The sequence below is a fragment of the Canis aureus genome, chromosome 4, assembly GCF_053574225.1.
Source record: "Canis aureus isolate CA01 chromosome 4, VMU_Caureus_v.1.0, whole genome shotgun sequence".
Classification (NCBI taxonomy): Eukaryota; Metazoa; Chordata; class Mammalia; order Carnivora; family Canidae; genus Canis; species Canis aureus.
Genome location: NC_135614.1, coordinates 45,308,899 through 45,333,637, shown reverse-complemented (window position 1 = coordinate 45,333,637; position 24,739 = coordinate 45,308,899). Strand labels below are relative to the sequence as shown.

At 39.0% G+C, this 24,739-nt stretch overlaps 1 protein-coding gene, 1 non-coding gene and 1 pseudogene across 10 annotated transcripts in view; 2 read left to right on the top strand and 1 right to left on the bottom strand.

Moving 5' to 3' along the window:
• Positions 1-24,739, top strand: part of TENM2 (teneurin transmembrane protein 2) — a 1,508,878-nt gene that overhangs the window by 1,470,186 nt on the left and 13,953 nt on the right. For all 9 annotated transcript variants that reach the window (XM_077895600.1, XM_077895599.1, XM_077895598.1 and 6 more), the window contains 2 exons: positions 21,107-21,403; positions 22,865-24,479. In XM_077895600.1, the coding sequence (XP_077751726.1) occupies positions 21,107-21,403; positions 22,865-24,479 (1,912 nt within the window). The remainder of the gene's footprint in view (positions 1-21,106; positions 21,404-22,864; positions 24,480-24,739) is intronic.
• Positions 9,565-9,637, bottom strand: TRNAE-CUC (transfer RNA glutamic acid (anticodon CUC)). Its single transcript has one exon. It is a non-coding gene; the product is annotated as a tRNA-Glu (tRNA).
• LOC144311872 (TOX high mobility group box family member 4 pseudogene) lies at positions 10,729-12,855 on the top strand (annotated as a pseudogene).

Genomic DNA, 24,739 nt, shown 5'->3' with positions numbered 1-24,739 from the left:
CCCTCTGCCTGTGTCTCTGCCTCTCTCTCTCTCTCTCTCTCTCTCTCTGTGTCTCTCATGAATAAATAAATAAAATCTTTTAAAAAAAAAAGTAGACTTGATCATGCAGAAGGATCAATAACCTGGAAGATAGGACATTTGAAATTGCCCAGTAAAAAAGAAAAAAGAATGGTAGTAAAAAGAAAAAAGAATGAAAAGGAGTGGTGAAAGCCTACAGAATTTATGGGACATATTCATAAGAAACAATACTTGCATTAGGGGAATTCCAGAAGGAGAAGACAAAGAGATTTATATTTAAAGCAACAATGGCTGAAAATTTCTCAAACCTGGAGAGAGAAATAGACATCCATGGGGCCCAAAGGCTCCCAAATACTTGAACATAAATAGGCCAACACCAAGACACATTATAATTATATTGTCAAAAGTCAAAGACATGGAGGTGCCTAGCTGGCTCAGTCAGCAAAGCATGCAACTCTTGATCTTGGGGTCATGAGTTCAAGACCATGTTGGGTATAAAGATTACTTTAAAAAAAATCAAAGACAAAGAATTTTGAGAGCAGAAAGAAAAAAGAAGTTCTGCTCAAGGGAATATAGACTTTCCTGAACAAACAAAACCTGAGGAAGGCACTATACCTGCCTTACAATAAATGCTAAAGGAAATTCTTTAAATAGAAATAAAAGGATCCTAACTCATATAAAAAAAAATTTAAAAAGATGGCCACCTGGATGGCTCAGTGAGGTGGGTCAAGCATGTGACTCTTAATCTTGGAGTTGTAGGTTCAAGCCCCGTGTTATGTGTAGAAATTACTTAAAAATAAAATTTAAAAAAATAAGAAATTATAAAACTCCTTTTAATGGTAAATATGTAGTCATTGTTAGATTCTATAATATGGTAATGGTGGTATGGAATTCACTGGTGAATTCTACCAAATATTCAAAGAATTAATACCAATCCTTATAAGACTCTTCCAAAAATGGAAAAGGAACAAACTCTTCCAAACTCCTTTTATGAGGCCAGCATTACCCTGATACCAAGATTAGATAAGGACACTACAAGAAAAGAAAACTACAGGCAATATCCCTGATGACCATAAGTGTAAAAATTATCCACAAAATACTAGCAAACCAAATTCAACAATACATTAAAGGGTTATACACCATAAGTAAGTAGGGGTTTTTATCCAGAAATACAAATATATTTCAACATCTTAAAATCAGTCATCGTGACATGTTATATTAACAAAATTAGGGGATCCCTGGGTGGCTCAGCAGTTTAGTGCTTGCCTTCAGCCCAGGGCATGATCCTGGAGTCCTGGGATCGAGTCCCACATCAGACTCCCTGCATGGGGCCTGCTTCTCCCTCTGCCTGTGTCTCTGCTTGCCTCTTGCTCTCTCTCTCTCTCTCTCTCTCTCTCATGAATAAATAAAATCTTTAAAAAAAATTAAAGATAAAAATCATATGATTATCTCAATAGATGCAGAAAAGCACTGACAAAATTATACACTTATGATAAAAACTCTCAGCCAAGCAGATAAATAGGGAACATTGTTCAACACAATAAAGGCCATTTATGAAAAGCCCACAGTTAACCCCAAACTCAATGGTGTAAGCTGAAAGCTTTTCCTCCAAGATCAGGAAAAAGACAAAGATACCCATTCTCACTTCTCTTAATCACCATAGTACTGGAAACCCTAGCCAGAGCAATTACGCAAGAAAAAGAAATAAAAGGCATCCAAATTGAAAAGGAAGAAGTAAAACTGCTATCTGAAAATGATATATTATATATAGAAAACCGAAAAGACTCCATCAAAAAACTGTTAGAATAAACAAATTCAGAAATGTTACAGAATGCAAAAAATCAATACACAAAAATCTGTTGTAGTTAAGGAACTATCAGAAAGAAATTAAGACTAAAATCTCATTTATAATTACATCAAAAAGAATGAAATCATTAGGAATAACTTTAATGAAGGAGCTGAAAGACCCATACACTGATGCATCACACTGTGGGATCCCCCAGCTCTGCCAACTCCCACTGCCATTCTACTAGAGCAACTCCAGAGCCAAGCACCCTGAGACACCCTCCCTCCCCCAGCCCATGCCTGCTTCAGCTCAGTTTTCCTGGCAGGATAGCCCCAACCCAGAGCACCCCAAGACCCCCTGATCTGTACCCTCTCCAGCTCCAGCAATCCTGCCAGGAACACACAGTTTACACAGAGGATGTTTCTACATAAGGCCATTCTTTCAAGATTAGGACAGATGGCAGTTCCACCTAATTCATAATAAACACACAAACTCAAAATGAGGAGACAGAGGACTATGTTTTAAACAAAAGAACAAGATAAAACCTCAGAGGGGGAAAGAAACTAATGAAATAGAAATAAGTCATTTACTTGAGGAAGAGTTCAAAGTAATGGTCATAAAGATGCTCACTCAATTCAGGAGAAAAATTAAGGAATACAGCGAGAATTTCAACAAGGAGTTAGAAAATGTAAGGAAGTAACAAACAGAAGTCACAGAGCTGGAGAATGCAATAACTGAATTGAAAAATACACTAGAGGGTATCAGCAGCAGACTAAATAATATAGAACAAATCAGCAACTGAAAGACAAACAGAAAAGTAGAGAAAATAATTTCTTTAAATGAGAATAGTTTAAAGGACCTCTAAGACAACATCAAACACACTGATATTTACATAGGGGTTCAAGAAGGAAAAAGGAGAAAGGGGCAGAATATGTATCTGAAGAAATAATGGGTGAAAACTTCTCTAACCTGGGAGAAAAAAAATAGACATCCAGCCCCAAGAAGACTATAAAGTCCCAAACAAGATGAACCCAAAAAGATCCACACCAAGAGACATATTATAATTAAAATGGCAAAAGTTAAAGAGAAAATCTTAAAGGCAGCCACAGAAAAATTTGTCAGAAGAAACTTTGCAGGCCAGAACAAAGTGGTAGGATATTGTTAAAGTGCTAAAAGGGGAAAAACTTGCAAGCAAGAATACTCTACCTGGCAAGATTATCATTCAGAACTAAGGGAGATATAAAGTGTTTCCAGCAAAACAAAAGTTTACAAAGTTAATCACCACCAAACCAGCCTTATAAGAAATGTTAAAAGAAAAAAAAAAAAGAAATGTTAAAAGATCTTCTTTAAGCCAAAAGGAAAAGACCATAACTAGAAATAAGAAAAAATATGAAAGAAAAAGATCTCACTAGTAAAGGCAATAAATCAGCTACTTAAAAAGTGTGAAGGTTAAAAGACAAAAGTATTATTATCAACTATAAGTAGTTAAGTGATGCACAAAATTAAAATATGTAAAATAAGACATCAAAATATAAAATTGGGAGAGGGCATAAAAATGTGCTTTTAAAATGTGTTCAGACTTAAACAACTATCAGCTAATAATATACACATATGTGTAAATATGCTATGCGTATATGTAAATATGCTATATTTATGAACCTCATGGTACCACAAACCAAAAACCTACAATACATAGACAAAAAAAATAAGGAGAAATGATCCCAAATATAACACTAAAGAAAAACCATCAAACCACAAGAGCAAGAGTAGAACTACAAAAACAATAATTAACAAAATGGTAATAAGTAAATACTTATTGATACTTATTTTAAATGCAAATGGACTAAATGCTCCAATTAAAATACACAGGATGGCTGAAGGATTAAAAAAAAAAAAGACCCATCTACATGCTGCCTACAAAAGACTAACCTAAGACCAAAATACAAATACAGACTGAAAGTGAAGGGCTGGAAAAAGATATTCCTTGTAGATGGGGAATAAAAGAAAACCGTTATAGCAATACTCTTATCAGAAAAAATACACTTTAAAACAAATACCATAACAAAAGACAAAAAAAAAAAAAAGGCATGATGTAATGATACAGGAGACAATACAGGAAAGGATATAACATTCATAAAAATATACACAGCCAAAATACGAGCACCTAAATATATGAAGCAAATATTGATAGACATAAAGGAGAAATTGGCAGTAATACAGTAATAGTAGGGAATTTTAATACCCCACTTACATCAATGGATAGATTACCCAGACAGATTAATAAAGAAACATTGGTTTTAAATGACACATTAGACCAGATGGACTTAATAGATATATTTAGAACATTTCATCCAAAAAAATACAGAATACACATTCCTTTTTAAGTGAACATGGAATATTCTCCAATATAGATCACATATTGGACCACAAAACAAGTCTCAATATATTCAAGAAGACTGAAATCACATCAAGCATATTTTCCTACCACAATGGTATGAAGCTAGAAATCATTTACAAGAAGAAAACTGGGGGGAAAATACAAATACATGGAGACTGAACAACATGTTACTATACAACCAGTGAGTCACAGAAAAAGGAAATTAAAAATACCTTGAAACAAATAAAAATGGAAACACAATTTCTCAAAATTCATGAGACAGCAAAAGTAGTCCTAAGAAAGAAGTTCATAGCAATCCAGGCCTACCTTAAGAAACAAGAAAAATTCCAAATAAATAATCAAGTTTTATATCTAAAAGAACCAGAAGGGAAAAAAAAGAAACCCAAAGGTAATAGAAGGAAGAATATAATAAAGATCAGAGCAGATGGATATAGAAACTTTAAAAAATAACAAACAATTGGGGTGGCTCAGTAGCTCATTCAGCTAAGAATCTGCCTTTGGCTCAGGTCATGATCCCAGGGTCCTGGGATCAAGTCCCACATTGGGCTCCCTACTCCTCAGAGAGCCTGCTTCTCCCTCTCCCTCTGCCTGCCACTCCTACTACTTGTGCTCTCCCTCTCTCTCTGTTAAATAAATAAGTAAAATCTTAAAAAGAAAAAAGAAAATAAATAACAAAATATCAATGAAACTAAGAGATGTTTCTTTGAAAAGATAAATAAAATCAATAAACCTTTAGCCAGCCTTATTCAGAAAAAAAAGAGAGCCCAAATAAAAAAGGAAACAAAACAGAAGTTACAACTGACACAACAGAAATGCAAAGAATAAGAGATTACTATTAACAATTATACACTAATAAACCTAGAAGAAATGGATAAATTCCTAGAAATACATCTCCTTCCAAGACTGAACCATGAATAGAAAATCTGAATAGCCAGATTACAAGTAATGAATCCATAATTTAAAAGAAAATATAAACAAAAGCCCAGGACCAGACCATTTTAAAGGTGAATTAACCAAACATTTATTTTTTTAAAGATTTTATTTATTTATTCATGAGAGACACAGAGAGAGAGAGGCAGAGACACAGGCAGAGGAAGAAGCAGGCTCCATGCAGGGAGCCCAATGTGGGACTCGATCCCAGGACTCGAGGATCACGCCTTGGGCCAAAGGCAGGCTCTAGACCACTGAGCCACCCAGGATCCCCAAATGAATCAAACATTTAAAGAAGAATTAGTACCTACCCTTCTAAAACTATTCCAAAAAATTGACGAGGAAGGAGTTCTTCCAAACTCAATTTATAAGGCTAACAATTACCTTGATCCCAAAACCAGACAGGCACCTCAAAAAAAAAAAAAAAAAAAAAAAAAAAAAAAACCCAACCAATACCTCTGATTAGCATAGATGTAAAACATCTCAGCAAAATATTACCAAACTAAATTCAACAATATATTAAAAGGATCATAGACCACAATCAGGTGGAATTTATTCCAGGGATGCAAGGATGGTTAAAAATATGCAAATCAAACAATGTGATACACCACATTAGCAACATGAAGAATAAAAATGATCATCTGAATAAATTCAGAAAAAAACATTTGAACAAAATTCAGCATCAATTTATGACAGAAACTCTCAACAAAATAGGTATAGAAGGAATGTAACTCCATATAATAAAAGTCATCTATGACAAACCCACAGATAACATCATACTCAATGGTGAAAAGCCACTTTTCTTCCAAGATGAGGAACAAGACAAGGATGCCAACTTTTGCCACTTTTATTCAAAATAGCATTGGAAATCTTAGCCAGAGGTTTAGGCAAGAGAAAGAAGGGAAATCCAACTTGGAAAGGAAGAGGTAAAACAGTCACTATTTGCCGATGTCATGATACTATACAAAAAAAAAAAAAAAAATTCTAAAAACTCCACCAAAAAACTAATAAAATAAATGAATTCAATAAAAAGTCACAGGAGACATAATTAACATGCAAAAATCAGTTACATTTCTATGCATTAATAACAAGGTATCTGAGAAATTAAGAAAATAATTCCTTATAATTTCATCAAAAAGAATAAAATATCTAGGAATAAATTTAACCATGGAAGTGAAAGACCTATACTCTAAAAACTGTAAAACACTGATCAAAGAAATCGCAGATGACCCAAATAAATGTGAAGATATACCATGTTCATGGATTGGAAGAACTAACATTATAATGTTCATAATACCTAACAAAATCCACAGATTCAATGAAATTATTGTCAAAATACCAATAACATTTTTCACAGAAATAGAATGATCCTAAAATTAGTATGGAACCACAAGACCCCAACCTTAAGGAAGAAGAACAATACTGGAGGTATCACACTCCCTGATTTCAAGATATAGTACAAACCTATAGTGATCAAGATAGTACAGTATTAACACAAAAATACATAGATCAATGGAACAGGATAAAATGCTCAGTAATAAACCCATATTTGTATAGTCCACTAATCTATGAATTACGAGGCAAGAATATACAATGAGGAAAAGACAGTATCTTCAATAAATGGTGTTGGGAAAACTGGACAGCTATATACAAAATAAGGAAACTAGATTCTTTCTTATGCCATACTCAAAATGAATTGACCTACAGGTGAGACCTGCAACTATAAAACTCCTAAAAGAAAATGTAGACAGTAATTTCTTGGACAACAGCGTTAGCAACATATATATGAATGTCTCCTTAGGCAAGGCACACAAAAGCAAAATTAAACTATTGGGACCACACCAAAATAAAATCTTTTGCATAGCAAAGGAAACCATCAATAAAACAAAAAGACAACATACAGAATAGAAGATATTTGCTAATGATATGTCCAATAAGGATATATCCAAAAAATATAAATAACTTACACAATTCAACTCCAAAATAATAATAATCCAATTTAAAAATGGGAAGAGGACTTAGACATTTTTCCAAAGAAGACATATGGATGGCCAACAGACACATGAAAAAGACGCTCAATATTACTAATAATCAGAGAAATGCAAATCAAAACCACAATAAGATATCATCAGCCAGATTAACTAGTATCAAAAAGATAAGAAATGGCAAGTGTTGGCAAGGATGTGGAGAAAAGGGAATTCTTATGCACTGTTGGTAGAAATGAAAATTGGTCCAACCACTATGGAAAACATTATGGTGGTTCCTTAAACTTTTTTAAATAAAAATACCACATAATCCAGTAATTCCACTACTGAATATTTAGCCAAAGGAAACAGAAACATTAATTCAAAAAGATACATATGCCCCTATATTTACTACAGGATTATTTACAATAGCCAAGATATGGAAGCAACCCAAATGTCTGTCAATAGATGAATAAATAAAGATGATGTGACTGAACCATAAAAAAAGAATGAGATCTTCCCATTTGCAACATTGATGGATCTAGAGGGCATTATGCTAAATGAAATAAGCCATAAAGAGAAAGACAAATACCATATGAATTCACTTATATGTGGAATCTAAAAAAATAAAATAAAATATAAAAATAAAAAAACAATATAGAACAAACTCATAAATATAGAACAAACTGATGGTTCCCAGAGGGGACGGGGTTAGGGTAAAACAGGTGAAGGGGATTTTTTTGTGTATTTTTTTTATTGGAGTTCGGTTTGCCAACATACAATATAACACCCAGTGCTCATCCCATCAAGTGCTCCCGTCAGTGCCCATCATCCAGTCACCCCATCCCTCCGCCCACCTCCCCTTCCACTACCCTTTGTTCGTTTCCCAGAGTTAGGAGTCTCTCATGTTTTGTCATCCTCTCTGATTTTTCCCACTCACTTTCTCTCCTTTCCCCTATAATCCCTTTCACAATTTCTTATATTCCCCGTATGAATGAAACATATAATGTTTGTCCTTCTCTGACTGACTTATTTCACTCAGCATAATACCCTCCAGTTCCATCCACATTGAAGAAAATGGTGGGTATTCGTCGTTTCTAATGGCTAAGTAATATTCCATTGTATACATAGACCACATCTTCTTTATCCATTCACGCTTTGATGGACACCACAGTTTGGCTATTGTGGACATTGCTGCTATAAACATTGGGGTGCAGGTGTCTCGGTCTTTCACTGCATCTGTACCTTTGGGGTAAATCTCCAGTAGTGCAATAACTGGGTCATAGGGTAGCTCTATTTTTAACTCTTTGAGGACAGGTGAAGGAGATTAAGAAGTACAAACTTCCAGTTATAAAATAAAACATGGAGATGAAAAGTATAGCATATGGAATAAAGTCAATGATATTATAATAATAACATTTAATGGTGGCAGATGGTGACTACATTTATCATGGTAAGCATTGAGTAATGTTAAAAATTGTTGAACCTAAACTAATTTTATATGTCAACTATATTTCAATAATAAAAATTAAAAATAAATAAAAGGAAATGAAGTGAAAGAGAAATGAGGGAAGTTTGTAGCAACATAAAAGTGCCATAATATTAAAAGCATCCTGGAAAGGACAGCTACCTGGGAGACTCCCCTGGACTTAGCCTGAATAGGAAATAAACTTCAGTCATTTTAAGAAAAAACAAAATACGTAGGAAAAAAAATTTAACCAAGGAAGTGAAAAACCTATACTCTGAAAACTATAAAATTGATGAAAAAAACTCAAAATGACACAAATAAATCAAAAGATATTCTGTGCTCATGGACTGGAAAAATTAAGATTGTTAAGTGTGTCCATACTACCCAATGAAATCTACAGATTCAACACCCTCTCAAACTACCAATGACATTTTTCACAGAACTAGGGTAAAGAATCCTAAAATCTGTATGGAACCACGAAGACCCTTTAAAAAAAAATCTGGAGGATGAATAAAGCTGGATGAATCACATTTCTTAATTTCAAGATATGCTACAAGACTCAGGTAATCAAAACAGTATGGTACTTGCACAAAAGCAAACACATAGATCAATAGAATAGAATAGAATGCTTAGAGAAAAACCCACACATATATGGTCATTTAATCTACGACAAAGGAGACAAGAATATAAATGTGGGAAAGACTGTTCAATAAATGGTGCTGGGGAAACTGGATGGCCTCATGCAAAAGAATGAAACTAGATCTTATGTCATATATAAAAAAAAAAATCCAAATGGATTAAAGATTCAAAGTGAATGAAGACCTAAAATCCTGAAACTCCTCAAAGAAAACAAAGGCAATAATCTCTTGGACATCAGCCTTAACAACATATTCATGCATATGCCTCCTCAGACAGGGGAAACAAAAGCAAAAATAAACTATTGGGACTACACCAAAATAAAAATCTTTTTTTAAGATGTTATTTTTTTAAATAATCTCTACACCCAATGTGGGGCTCGAACCCACAATCCCAAGATTGAGAGTCACATACTCTACCAACTGAGCCAGCCAGGTGCCCCCAAAATAAAAACCTTTTGCACAGCAAAGGAAAGGCAACAAAATGAAAAGGCAACCTACTGAATGGGAGAACATACTTGCAAATCATACATCTGATAGAGGATTAATATCCAAGAGTATATAAAGAGTTTACACAACTTAATATCAAAAAGCAAATGACCTGATTTAAAAATGGCAGAGGACTCGAATAGATATTTTCCAAAAAAAGACATAAAGATGGCCAAGGAGCCTTGAAAAGATGCTTAACATCACTAATCATCAGGAAAATGCAATTAGATATCACCTCATAGCTGTCAGATTACCTATTATCAAGAAGACAAAAATAACAAGTATTGGGTAGGATGGCAATTGCACTTCTGGTTATTTAGCTGAAAAAAAACAAAAACACTAACTTGAAAAGAGATATGTTCCCCCATGTTTATTGCAACACTCTTTACAATAGTCAACATATGGAAACAACCGAATTGTCCATTGATGGATGAATGGGTAAGGAAAACGTGGTGTTTATACACAATGCAACATTATTTGGTAATAAGAAAGAATGAAATATTGTTGTTTGCAACCACATGGATAGACCTCAAGAGCATTATACTAGGTGAAATAAGTCAGAGAAATACAAATGCTCTCTCTTATATGTGGAATCTAGAAAAAAGCTCATATTACAGAGAATGTATTAGTACTGCCAGAGGCAAGTGATAGGGGGTAGAAGTGGGTTAAAAGAAAAAAAAAAATTTTTAAGTTTAAAAAGAAGATAGACTCCCCACCCCCCAAATATGCAATCTAATTCTATACCTTAAGAACTAGAAAAAGGACATCCTGAACCCAAAGTTACTAGAAGGAAGGAAATGAAAAGCAGAAATAAATAGAGAATAGGCAAACAATAAAAAAGATTAACCAAACTAAAAATAGGTCCTTTGAAATGATATTTTAAAATGACAAACCTTTACTACATCAACCAAGGAAAATAGAGGACCCAAATCAACAAAACTATAGATGAAAAAGGAGACATTATAACTGATACCACAGGAGTCCGGTGGGGGCGGGGGGAGCAATGAGGCAGCTGAGATGGTGGTAGCCGTTATGTGAAGATGGAGTTTCCAAGAGGAAATGACAATGAGCGGACGATCCCCTTCCTGTCGGGGGCCGAGACATTCCATACACCAAGCTTGGGAGATGAGGAATTTGAAATCCCACCTATCTCCTTGGATTCTGACCCCTCACTGGTGTCTCGGATGTGGTTGGCCACTTTGGTGACCTGGAAGACCCCTCCTCCTCTCAGGATGGCAGCTTTTCAGCCCAGTATGGGATCCAGACATTGGACATGCCTGTGGGCATGACCCATGGCTTACTGGAGCAGGGCAGGGGGGGCTCCTGAGTGGGGGCTTGACCATGGACTTGGACCATTCTGTAGGAACTCAGTATAGTGCCAACCCACCTGTTACAATTGATGTACCAATGACAGACATGACATCTGGCTTGATGGAGCATAGCCGGTTGACCACCGCTGATCAGTCAGAACTGAGTTCTCAACTTGGTTTGAGCTTAGGGGGTGGCACCATCCTGCCACCTGCCCAGTCACCTGAGGATCGTCTTTCAACCACCCCTTCACCTACTAGTTCACTTCATGAGGATGGTATTGAGGATTTCCAGAAGCAAGTTCCCAGCCAGAAGGCCATTGTGGTGGAAGCAGGAAAAAAGCATAAGGCCCCAAAGACGAAAAAAAAGAAAGATCCTAATAAACCTCAGAAGCCAGTTTCGGCATATGCTTTATTCTTTCATGATACACAGGCTGCCCTCAAGGGACAAAATCCCAATGCCACTTTTGGGAAGGTTTCAAAAATTGTGGCCTCCATGTGGGATAGTCTTGGAGAAGAGCAAAAACATGTGTATAAGAGGAAAACTGAAGCTGCCAAGAAAGAGTATCTGAAGGCTCTGGCTGCATATAAAGATAATCAAGAGTGTCAGGCCACTGTGGAAACAGTAGAATTGGATCCAGTGTCACCATGACAGATGCCTTCTCCACCTCCTATGGCTACTGTTGACCCAGCATCTCCAGCACCAGCCACAACAGAGCCCCCTGCCCTGTTCCCTTCCATTGTCATTAACTCCACTCTTTCCTCCTATGTGGCAAACCAGGCATCTTCTGGGGCCGGAGGTCAGCCCAATATCACCAAGTTGATTATTACCAAACAGATGTTACCCTCTTCTATTACTATTTCTCAAGGAGGGATGGTTACCGTTATCCCAGCCACAGTGGTGACCTCCCAGGGAATCCAAACCAGTACAGCCACTATCCAGCCCAGTCAACAAGCCCAAATTGTCACTCGCTCAGTGTTGCAGGCGGCGGCAGCGGCCACTGCTTCTATGCAACTGCCTCCACCTCGACTACAACCCCCTCCACTGCAACAGATGCCTCAGCCCTGCACTCAGCAGCATGTGACCATTCTGCAGCAGCCTCCCCCACTTCAGGCCATGCAACAGCCTCCACCCTAGAAAGTTCGAATCAATTTACAGCAACAGCCACCTCCTCTGCAGATCAAGATTGTACCTCCACCCACTCTCAAAATGCAGACAGCCTTAGTCCCACCAACTGTGGAAAGTAGTCCTGAGTAGCCTGTGAACAACAGCCCTGAGGTCCATACAGTAGAGGAAACCTCTCCTGAGATGATCTGTGAAATGATCACAGATGTAATTCCTGAGGTTGAATCTCCTTCTCAAATGGATGTTGAATTGGTGAGTGGGTCTCCTGTGACACTCTCACCCCAGCCTCGATGTGTGAGGTCCAGCTGTGAGAACCCTTCCGTTGTGAGTAAGGACTGGGACAATGAGTACTGCAGCAATGAATGTGTGGTGAAGCACTGCAGGGATGTCTTCTTGGCCTGGGTGGCTTCTAGAAATTCAAACACAGTGGTGTTTGTAGAGTAGTCCTTCCTGTTCTCCAAGCCAGTGAAGACTTATCTGCTGGGAATATGTCTAAGAGCCTCTTTTTAAAACTCAAGCTGAGCTTCTGGTAGTGCCTGATCTCTACCCATGATGGTCTTCGTGCTTCTCCCTGTTCTGTCTCTTCAGCAGAGGCCATAGTGTGGAGCAAGGCCGTGGAGTTTGCTGTAACCTGGAACTGCTTTTTACTTTCAAGTACAAGCAGAGATACCCATGATCATAGCAGAGGAAAGGTGAAGGGAATATGGACAAGCAGAACATAGGGGCAGTACTGGTGGGGGGCTGTCTGAGGAAATTCAATATAATTGTCATAGGACATGCCTAAACAATTATTAAAATGATGGGAATACTCAGCTTTGAGCCTAGGATAAAACACTGTGCATTTTAAAGGGAATAAAAGGTTGCATTAAATGTTACCCCTTAAACAGGAATGATTGCTATCACACCTATACATTGCTTTGAGAACTAAAGTTTTCAACAGAGTAGGCACACTGGGCTATAGGGAAAATACCATTACCTAGGAGTTTATTTATTTCTCCTTACAAATAATGTTATTTCTGTAGTCCATGACCATCCTCTTTGCAATTATCCCATTTTATGAGTGTAAAGAGCAGAAGTCTATATCCTTAATATAAGAGGTTTTACCAAAGTCTAAAATAATAAATAATAATAACTGATACCACAGAAATACAAAGGCTCATTAAGAGGCTACTATGAATAACTATATGCTAATAAACTGCACAACCTAGAGAAATGGATAAACTCTTAAATGGATAAAAGATTGAATCAGTAATAAAAAATCTCCCAAAGAAGAAAAGACCAGACCCAAAGGTTTTACTGGTGAATTTTACAAAACTTTAAAAAAGAATTAACACCAACCCTTCGAGAACTCTTCCAAAAAGTCAAAAAGGAGGGAACACTCTCAAACTCATTTTAGGAGGCCAGCATTAACCTAAATAAACCAGATACCAAAATCAGAAGAAAAAAAAAATACTACCAGAAAAGGAAACTGCAGACCAATATCCCTGATGAATATAGATACAAAAATTATCAATGAAATACTAATAAATTGAATTCAGCAACAAGCACATTAAAAGGATCATTCACCAGGATCAAGTGGGATGTATTTTAGGGATCCAGAGATAGCTTGACATACACAAATAAGCAATGTAATATATCACAATAACAGAATTTTTAAAATCATATGATCATCTCAATAGATGCAGAAAAACATTTGACAAAAGTCAATATCCATTTGTTATTTTTAAAAAAACTCAAGAAGGAAAAAAAAAAAAAACTCAAGAAGGAATGTATCCCAACATAGTAAAAGCCACTTATGACAAGCCGGCAGTTAACATCATACAAAGATACTCACTCTTACTATTCCTAATTTACATGGTACTAGAAGTCCTAGCCACAGCAATTATGCAAGAAAAATAAATAAAAGGCATCAAACTTAGGAACAAGTAAAATGGTCTCTATTTGCAGATGATATGATTTTATAGAGAGAAAATCATCAAGACTCCATCAAAAAAAACTGAAATGAGATCTAATTAATTAATTCAACAAAGTTGCAAGATGCAAAATTAACATAAAGCATCTGTAGCATTTCAATACACTTAAAATGAATTATCTTAAATTAAGAAAATGATCCCATTTACAATAGCAACAGCAACAATAAAATATTTAGGAATTGATTTTAACTTAGGAAGTAAAAGATTTCTCCTCGGAAAACCATTAAGACCTTGATGAAAGAAATCAAAGAAGACACAAATAGAATGGTATATTGTGTTCATGGATTGGAAGAATTAATATTATTAAAATGTCAATACTACCAGGGCACCTGGGTGGCTCAGTGGTTGAGCATCTGTCTTTGGCTTAGATCATCATTATGGGGTCCCAGGATCAAGTCCTGCCTCAGACTCCCCATTAGGATCCTACTTCTCCTCCCTCTGCCCATGTCTCTGCATCTCTCTGTGTCTCTCATGAATAAATAATCTTTTTATAAAAAACGCCAATACTACCAAAAGCTGTGAGGTTTAAGTATTTTTTTAAAGATTTTATTTATGGGCAGCCCGGGTGGCTCAGCGTTTTAGCACCGCTTTCAGCTCCAGGCGTGATCCTGGAGTCCCAGGATCAAGTCCTGCATCAGGCTCCCTGCGTGGTGCCTGCTTCTCCCTCTGCCTGTGTCTCTGCCTCTCTCTCTGTGTCTCTCGTGAGTAAATAAATAAAATCTTAAAAAATATATATTTTATTTATTTATTCATGACAGAGAGAGAGAGAGAGAGAGAGAGAGAGAGGCAGAGACAGAGGCAGAGGGAGAGAAGCAGCCCCCATGCAGGGAGCCTGATGCGGGACTTGAGCCCGGGTCTCCAGGATCACACCCCAGGCCGAAGGTGGCGCCAAACCACTGGGCCATTGGGGCTGCCCTCCAAAATAAATTAAAAAAAAATTCATTGTGGGGATCCCTGGGTGGTGCAGCGGTTTGGCGCCTGCCTTTGGCCCAGGGCGTGATCCTGGAGACCCGGGATCGAATCCCACGTCGGGCTCCCGGTGCATGAAGCCTGCTTCTCCCTCTGCCTATGTCTCTGCCTCTCTCTCTCTCTCTCTCTCTCTCTGTCTCTCTCTCTGTGACTATGATAAACAAATAAAAAAAATAGAAGATATTTAAAAAAAAAAATTCATTGTGGTGCCTGGGTGGCTCAGTTGGTTAAGCAGCTGCCTTCAGCTCAGCATGATGCGAGGTCCTAGGATCCAACCCCACATTGGGCTCCATGCTCAGTGGGGAGCCTACTTCTCCCTCTGTCCCTCTCCACACATGTTCTTTCTTGCTCGCTTACTCTCAAATAAACAAAAACCTTAAAAAAAAAATCTCCTACAACTCAATAGCAAAATTAAAATAATATAATTTAAAAATTGTCAAAGGGGGTCACCTGGCCAGCTCAGTCAATTTAGGATGTTACTCTTATCGCAGAGTCATGAGTTTGAGCCTCACATGGGCATAGAGATTACTTGAATGAATATATACATACATAAATGCATACATACATAATAAAAATGGGCAAAGTAACTGAACAGACATTTTTACATGAAAAGATTCTCAACATCGCTAACTGTGAGAGTAATGCAAATCAAAACCACAGTAACACCTCACATCTGTTAGGATGGCCATCAAACAGATAAAGATTAAATGCTGGCAAGGATGTAAAGAAAAGGGAACTCTTGTGCACTATTGGTAGGACTGTAAATTGGTGAAGGCACTATGGAAAACAATGTGGAGGATCCTCAAAATTTTTAAAATAAGTAATATAGGGCAGCCCCAGGAGCGCAGCAGTTTAGGGCCGCCTGCAGTCCAGGGTGTGATCCTGGAGACCGGGGATCGAGTCCCATGTTGGGCTCCCTGCGTGGAGCCTGCTTCTCCCTCTGCCTGTGTCTCTGCCTCTCTCTCCCTCTCTCTCTGAGTCTCTAATGAATAAATAAAATCTTTAAAAACTAAAACCTTTAAAAAAAATAATATTTAATCCAGCAATTCTACCTCTGAGAATATATCCAAAAGAAACAAAAACAGTATGTCAAAGATCTATCTGTATTCCCATGTCCATTGCAGCATTATTCATAATAGCCAAGACATGGAAATAGCCTGTGTGTTCATCAACAGATGAAGGGATGAAAAGTTGTTTACACTTTACAATGGAACGTTATTCAGCCATTAAAAAAAAATGAGAAAATCTTGCCATTTGCAATGACATGGATGACTCTTGATGATATTATGCTAAGTTAAATAAGTCAGAAAAAGACAAATACTGTATTATCTCATTTATGTGTGAAATCTTTACAAATAGGGATCCCTGGGTGGCGCAGCAGTTTGGCGCCTGCCTTTGGCCCAGGGCGCGATCCTGGAGACCTGGGATCGAATCCCATATCAGGCTCCCGATGCATGGAGCTTGCTTCTCCCTCTGCCTGTGTCTCTGCCTCTCTCTCTCTCTGTGACTATCATAAGTAAATAAATAAAAATTAAAAAAAAAAGAAAGCCCTTTGCTTTATAAAAAAAAAAAAAAGAAATCTTTACAAATAAATAAAAATGAAGACTCACAGAAAAAGAAATCAGATTTGTGGTTACCAGAGGTGGAGGGTAGGTGAAGGAGAATTGGAGGAAGGTGGTCAAAAGGTACAGATTCCCAGTAATAAGCTAAATAAGTACTAAGGATATAATTCACACATGGTGACTATAGATAACGCTGCTGTGTGATATTTAGAGAAGCTGTTGAGAGTAAAATCCTAAGAATTCTCATCACAAAGTGAAAATCTTAACAAAAGAAAAAAACATTTTATGAGATGACCAATTTTTTTAATTTAAATTTTTTTTTTATTTATTCATGAGAGAGGAAGAGGCAGAGACATAGGCAGAGGTAAAAATAGGCTCCCTGAGGGAACACGATGTGGGACTCAATCCCAGGACTTTGGGATCACAACCTGAGCTGAAGGCAGATGCTCAACCACTGAGCCACCCAGGTGCCCATGAGATGACAGATATTAACTAAACTTATTAAGGAAATCATTTCATTATACCCACAGCCTATTATGCTATATAATTTAAATGTATACAGTGATGTATATTAACTACATCTCAAAAAAGTTAGGAGGAGGAAGTTAATTTTTTTTTAAGATCTTATTTATTTATTCATGAGAGACACAGACAGAGAGAGGCAGAGACATAGGCAGCGGGAGAAGTAGGCTCCCTGCAGAGAGCCTGATGTGGGACTTGATCCTGGAGACTCCAGGATCACACCCTGAGCCAAAGAAGCTCACCTGCTGAGCCACCCAGGTGTCTCAGGAGGAAGTTGATTTGAACCAATACTGTAACAAAATCCCATTCCCAAGGATGTGGTAAATTGGGAAATTAAAATCCCACCTTAAATTACCAATGTCTAACGGTGAACACTTATTACTTCTTTATGGTTGGTGCACCCAGGCTAGGGGAGGGCCTTGTCAGCTCTAAGTAGTAGCAATAAACCCAAATGTTGGCAGCCAGAGGTTAGGGACCCCTCTTCTGGTTTTGCCCACTATTCAGTTCCTTCTGCCATCTTAGCAGCCTCACATACTAATATTAATTGTTATAACAATAGTCATGCTTATATATATGATTTACATGTTCTTTCCCATGGTTACATGTTACAGTATATATTCATATATATATATATATATATATATATGCAGATAGATATACAGATAGATACACACATGATTATATCATGGTTATATATATGATTTGCCTGTTAGCCTCACTCAGGTAACTGAAGATAGGGATTTATATCACTCCAAGTATATTTTAACCATGAATACACACCAGAATCACCCAGCCCCTATTCTCTAGAGGGCTGATTCAGCAGCTGTAGAGTCAGCCCAGCAGCAGTGCTTTGAGAGAGCATCCCAGGTTGTTTAGAATTGCATGCCTGATGGAAAGCAGCTGGTCAGAGAGGTGGTACAGCCTAAGGATGAAGACACAGAGTTCTAGATTGAGATCCTGGCTCTACCGCTTACTATTTGTATAAGCTTGAACAAGGCACTTAAACCTATCTGTACCTTGTGTGTAAAGGGGAGATAATAGTGCTTGCCTGAGAGGGTTGTGAGGATTAAATAAAACCGGTAGCTCTGAGAACACACCAAGCCCATCATAAATTCTCAGGACACATTGCTTTGTTGGTTTTGTTCATCCCTGCATTCCAGAATAGGCACCAAGCCTGAGACTAGCAGAGTTTAATGTTCAATAAATAATAATGCACAGGAAGCTGTATGATATTAACAAAGAGAAGCAAAAAGAGGAACTAGTAAGGAAAGGGAAAGAGGATAGAAGGATGACCAAGGAGACGGGAAATACATAGGCATGGTAAGAAGTCACCAGCAGTTGGTTCAGGAAACCCTGAAAATCCATCCTCATTGTTGGCACATTATTCATTCTGCCTAATAAAATGTTGGCAAGGTCTTGAACTGAAATTTTCAACTCACAGGATTAAAAATCTTGATGGCCTTCTGCACTTGTCCCAAATGAAGCAACCCAACGTGGCCAAACTTCTGTTTCCAGAGGAAGTGATCATTCTGACTCCACCTTGTAGTTTGCTTTGGATATGATGACTCTAATTTGGGGTCAAGATCCTAATAATTCTGACAGCATTAACTTTTGGACCTGTTTTTTAAAAATTCTACCACTCCCTCCACCTTTGCTTTCTTGTCTGTTTTTCACCATGGCTGCATGTTTGGTCATATGAATATTCCACTTGAAGTTGGGTGCCCTGTAATCCTAAGAACTCACCTCCTTTATTCCTATCTCCATGCTTTAACACATTTTCTTTCTGAAATATTTTATCTCAAGTGTCTTATCCTTTTCTTTCTGAGATGACTCTATGGAAACAGCAATAGTTTGAAGAATCAAGTAGTCCTGGTTCAGATAGAGCCTCCACCACTTGTCTAGATTTTTGACCCCCTGTGAGCTCAACTGCCCATACATAAAATAATTTCTACCTGTGTCTATGATAATTAAACTGGGATAAGGTATGTAAAGTACCTAGCACAGTTCCTGTCAAAGCATGAGGGGCTTATATCATTTTAGATTAGTTTCCATTGCTATTAACAGGGATTAGAAACAAAAATAGCTTAAATAAAATATGGCCTTATTATTTGTTATGACCTAAAAGGAGTCGAGAGGTAAGCCATTAATGGCTGGTCTGGATGACCATTGAAGATACCTAATCAACAGGGATCTAGACTTTCTCTGTATGCGCCATCATCCTTGAGGCTCCCATCCTCAAAGTCACCCCATATTTATAATGTGAATGCTAGAGTTCTAAGAATCATAGACATCTTCCACCCAGAGAGAGGGAGGAAAGTGGGAAGAACAAATGGGTACCTATTTCTTAGTGGAGTCAGCTTCCTTTAAGGTTCCCAGGAGACCCAGCTGACAACTACCATTTACATCACATTCGCCACCCCTATCTCCAAAGAAAGCTGTGAAATGTAGTTCTTTAGCTGGGTAACAGTGCTGCTCCCTAGAATACAGATGTCTGTAGTATTAGAATTATTCCTTTTCTCCCTATCAAGCTACAATATGGAGCCCCCAGAGCTGTGGCAATGCTTTACAGTTTCTTCATCATTTGACAAGTCAGGGCACTCTGTATATATACAGAAATACAGGAATCAGTAAAACTGATTAAATGTTTAAGTGTTAACTGGTTCAAGTGTGAAGACCTAAGTTCCAGACCAACCCTACTACTTCATTGTTATGTGACCTTGAGCAAGTATGTAACCTCTCTACTTCAGGTTCAGTTTCCTTATTTGTCAAGTGGTCCTTGTGAGCACCAACTCAGACAGGAGATGCAAATTGCCTAACACAATGCCTATGGATACTAACCCCAACATGTTTAAAGTTATTACCACCACCACCAACATCACCATCATCACTGTTATTGTTAGGTGCTATTGAATTATTATGTAAGGTAAGGAGATACCAGATATCTCTCCACTTCTCTTCCTTCTGCCTGTTTACATCTTCCCTTGACTTCAGTGGTCACCCCAGGGATGTCTGGATTTGCAGTCAATTATGTTGAAAGAGCCTTGGCTCAGTCAGCCTCATTTTATTCATTTCCAGCCATCCACTCAGGACTAGCTGAATCTCAAGAGTCCCTCTCCTCTGCCCCTAACCAGAGTCTAGTCACCCAGCTCTGCCTTCTGGGACAGGCTCTCTCCTCTGATCAGATCAACTTCTAAATAAATATTAAATTATGTCTAGATGTGTTCCATTATTCCTTTCAAATCTAAGTAAATCAGTTCCTTTGTTGGAATTCTCCAGCCCTCTTGAGGTCTCCCCACTGATGTCTTGCATCCTTGACAGTGGCAAGAGATTTTTCTCTAGATAGACGTACAAGGTTCACATAGCAACAAGCTTTCCTATTCCCAGATCTTTGCAAAATACTAATTTCTAAGATATACTCCCCCACCCTCCTAGATACCTTTACTTGAGGTTTCAGAAGAAATCTTCACACCTACTCTTAAAGATCTTTAGCTACTTAGCTGATGATGTGCCAAAAAAGGGTTGGAAGTGTGCAAATATATAAATCTTATCTTGCCCTTCACAGTGGCCAAGCAGGGCAGTCAGAACCCCAGTGTCCAGGGCTATTGTGTGTGGCTAATTGATACAGTGCACAATTTTCACCATTCACACTTTCTACAACAGGATGACACTCCTTATAATTGTGCAGTGCCTGGCCTACATAACTGGTCACAGAAGCCATGCCCAGCTTAGTCATCTCTGACCATAAGCCTCATTTCTGTGTCCTAGTGCACCCTACAAATATTACCATTTTCTTTATGTACCGTGATGTAAAGGAGTTTAGAAAATACTGCTCTAAATAACTTCAAGGTTAGTTCTTCCTCCAGTGCACACTTGCTTCCTGGCCATGTCAGCCATATCCTCCATAGAAGCTAACATGCCCAGGTGATGTCTCTCAAATAAAGCCCATTGTATTTTCCTAGGTCCATGGAAGAAATCTCTTGTCCATTGATTATGACCGGAATATTCGAACAGAAAAGATCTATGATGATCACCGGAAGTTCACCCTGAGGATCATTTATGACCAGGTGGGCCGCCCATTCCTCTGGCTCCCCAGCAGTGGGCTGGCAGCAGTCAACGTCTCATACTTCTTCAATGGTCGCTTGGCTGGCCTTCAGCGTGGGGCTATGAGTGAAAGGACAGACATCGACAAGCAAGGCCGAATTGTGTCCCGCATGTTTGCTGATGGGAAAGTGTGGAGCTACTCCTACCTTGACAAGGTAGGTGAATATGCTGCCCCCACTCAGCTGGGACTTTCCCTTATTCACACTGCTCTTTTTAAGATGACCTGATATACTTTACCATAAAACATTTAAAATCTTTGACTCTCTGAGTTCTCTCCTCATGCTCCCATTCTCGCTGGGAGGGAGGAATATCTGAAAGAAAATGTTATTTAAATAACATGCTCATCACTATTACCATTAAAGGAGGGGAAAGTTCTAGACACTTGGTAATGGCAAAAAGAATGTATTGTCTGATTTTATTCCAAAAGAAAAAAGAAAGAGTGCTGTTGAAGTGGACAAAATCATCCCACTGGCATCACAGCTAATCATTATTTATGAATTGGAAATGCAGTGATTCATTTCTGCCTTGCCTGAAATTAAGTCATCTGGGTAGGGAATTTTGCCTAAAACTCAAGCACATGGAGAAACATCCTCCTATTTGGCCTATTGGCTGAAACAGCCAATGAATTCTCTCTACATAATTCCCTGTGTCTCAAAGTGGCAGATTCAGGTCTCCATATCAGAAAGGGTCAGGTTGGAGCAACAGTAAAAAGAGGTCCCTTCAGGGTACAAGTGAAGACTTTTGAAGGCTGTCCTGGTCATCTAAGTCATTAAACAGGGGCTTGCTCAGCTTGAACCTCTCACCTGTACTCACCTCGGCACAGGTTCCATTTCTATTTCTTCCTTTCTTGCCTCGCCATTACAGCAGTCACTTGCAGACAGGGCTGTGACCTCCTTCATAAGAGTGGGGCTCAGTCCCTATGGTCATCCCTGAATCCCTTTCTCATTATTCCATAAAATACTAGAATAGTTGACCAGGGGAGGCAAGAATCTCCCAATAGACTCAAGTTTGAGGCCATTTTTATCCCCCCAAAATCAATGATTCTGGGTTACTTAACCTTTTCAGTACTTTCTAATTGAAAGATATACATTCTCTTCAGATGTAATCAGGAGTGGCCAAAATATAGTAAGAGTGCCCCTGCTGGGCCAGTGGCTGTCATTTCTAAGCAATCTTAGGATTTCTTGTTAGCAAGCCCTAGAGGCAAACTCAATTTCTCTCACCTCAGTCCCTCGAGCCCTCTCTACTCAAAGTATGATTCAGGCAACATCAGGATCACCTCGAAGCTTGTTGCAAAAGCAGATTCTCAGGCCACCTACTCCACCCCTGCCTTCCTCTTCCCTCCACCAAACTACTAAATCAGAATCTGCCTTTTGGCAAGATTCCTGGATAATTCACATGCACAGTAAAGTTGGGGAAGCATTGGTCCAGGTAGCCACCATGATTCATCAGAGTTAGCATCCCCAGTAAAGTCAATCTACCATAATCTCTGGTATAAACTTCCCCATCCTTCATGGCTTTTGAATTGCCATTTTGGGAAATGGAATAGATTCTGTCCATTTGAGGGTTTGGTCTTAAGGAGCCAACTCATGCATTCCTTCCCCCTTTCCTTCCTCCAGTCTATGGTCCTCCTGCTTCAGAGTCAGCGTCAGTATATATTTGAGTATGACTCCTCCGACCGTCTCCACGCTGTCACCATGCCCAGTGTCGCCCGGCACAGCATGTCCACCCATACTTCCATTGGCTACATACGCAACATTTATAATCCCCCTGAAAGCAACGCTTCAGTCATTTTTGACTACAGTGATGATGGCCGTATCCTCAAGACATCCTTTTTGGGCACGGGGCGCCAGGTATTCTACAAGTATGGGAAACTCTCCAAGTTATCAGAGATTGTCTATGACAGTACTGCTGTCACTTTCGGATATGATGAGACCACCGGTGTTTTAAAAATGGTCAGTCTCCAAAGTGGGGGTTTCTCCTGCACAATCAGGTACCGGAAGATTGGCCCACTTGTGGACAAGCAGATCTACAGGTTCTCTGAGGAAGGCATGGTCAATGCCAGGTTTGACTACACCTATCACGACAACAGCTTCCGGATTGCAAGCATCAAGCCCGTGATAAGTGAGACTCCCCTTCCTGTTGACCTCTACCGTTATGACGAGATTTCTGGCAAGGTGGAGCATTTTGGCAAGTTTGGAGTCATCTATTATGATATCAACCAGATCATCACAACTGCTGTAATGACCCTCAGCAAGCACTTTGACACCCATGGACGGATCAAGGAAGTCCAGTATGAGATGTTTCGGTCCCTCATGTACTGGATGACAGTGCAATATGACAGTATGGGAAGGGTGATTAAGAGGGAGCTAAAACTAGGGCCCTATGCTAACACCACGAAGTACACCTATGACTATGATGGGGATGGGCAGCTCCAGAGTGTGGCTGTCAATGACCGCCCAACCTGGCGCTACAGCTATGATCTCAATGGGAACCTCCACTTGCTAAACCCGGGAAATAGCGTGCGCCTTATGCCCTTGCGCTACGATCTCCGGGATCGGATAACCAGACTGGGTGATGTGCAGTACAAAATTGATGATGATGGCTATCTGTGCCAGCGAGGGGCTGACATCTTTGAGTATAACTCCAAGGGCCTCCTAACAAGAGCCTACAACAAGGCCAGTGGGTGGAGTGTCCAGTACAGATATGATGGTGTGGGGCGGCGGGCTTCCTACAAGACCAACCTGGGCCACCACCTGCAGTATTTCTACTCTGACCTCCACAACCCGACCCGCATCACTCATGTATATAATCATTCCAACTCAGAGATAACCTCACTCTACTATGACCTCCAAGGTCACCTCTTTGCCATGGAGAGCAGCAGTGGGGAGGAGTACTATGTTGCCTCAGATAACACTGGCACTCCTCTGGCTGTGTTCAGTATCAACGGTCTTATGATCAAACAACTGCAGTATACAGCCTATGGGGAGATTTATTATGACTCCAACCCTGACTTCCAGATGGTCATTGGCTTCCATGGGGGACTCTATGATCCTCTGACCAAGCTGGTCCACTTCACTCAGCGTGATTATGATGTACTGGCAGGACGATGGACCTCTCCAGACTATACCATGTGGAAAAACGTGGGCAAGGAGCCAGCCCCCTTTAACCTATATATGTTCAAGAGCAACAATCCTCTCAGCAATGAGCTGGATTTGAAGAACTACGTGACAGGTGAGGACTCTACCATCTCAGTTGGGCAGTGGCTCCCTGCGGGGTGGTTGTCTCAGTAGACTGTAAGGGAACTTCAGAAGAAGGTCTTACTTCTGATGATAATCCTGGAGAGACCTATAAACACTGATCTGTACAGTATCTAGAACAGTCAAGGGACAGCAGGATAGAGCAGCCTTCAGATCTGTTTGAAGATGTCCTGACCATTTTCAAGTCCATTTAGTTGAAAAAACATTTATAAGAGCACTTCCTACCCCAAGAAA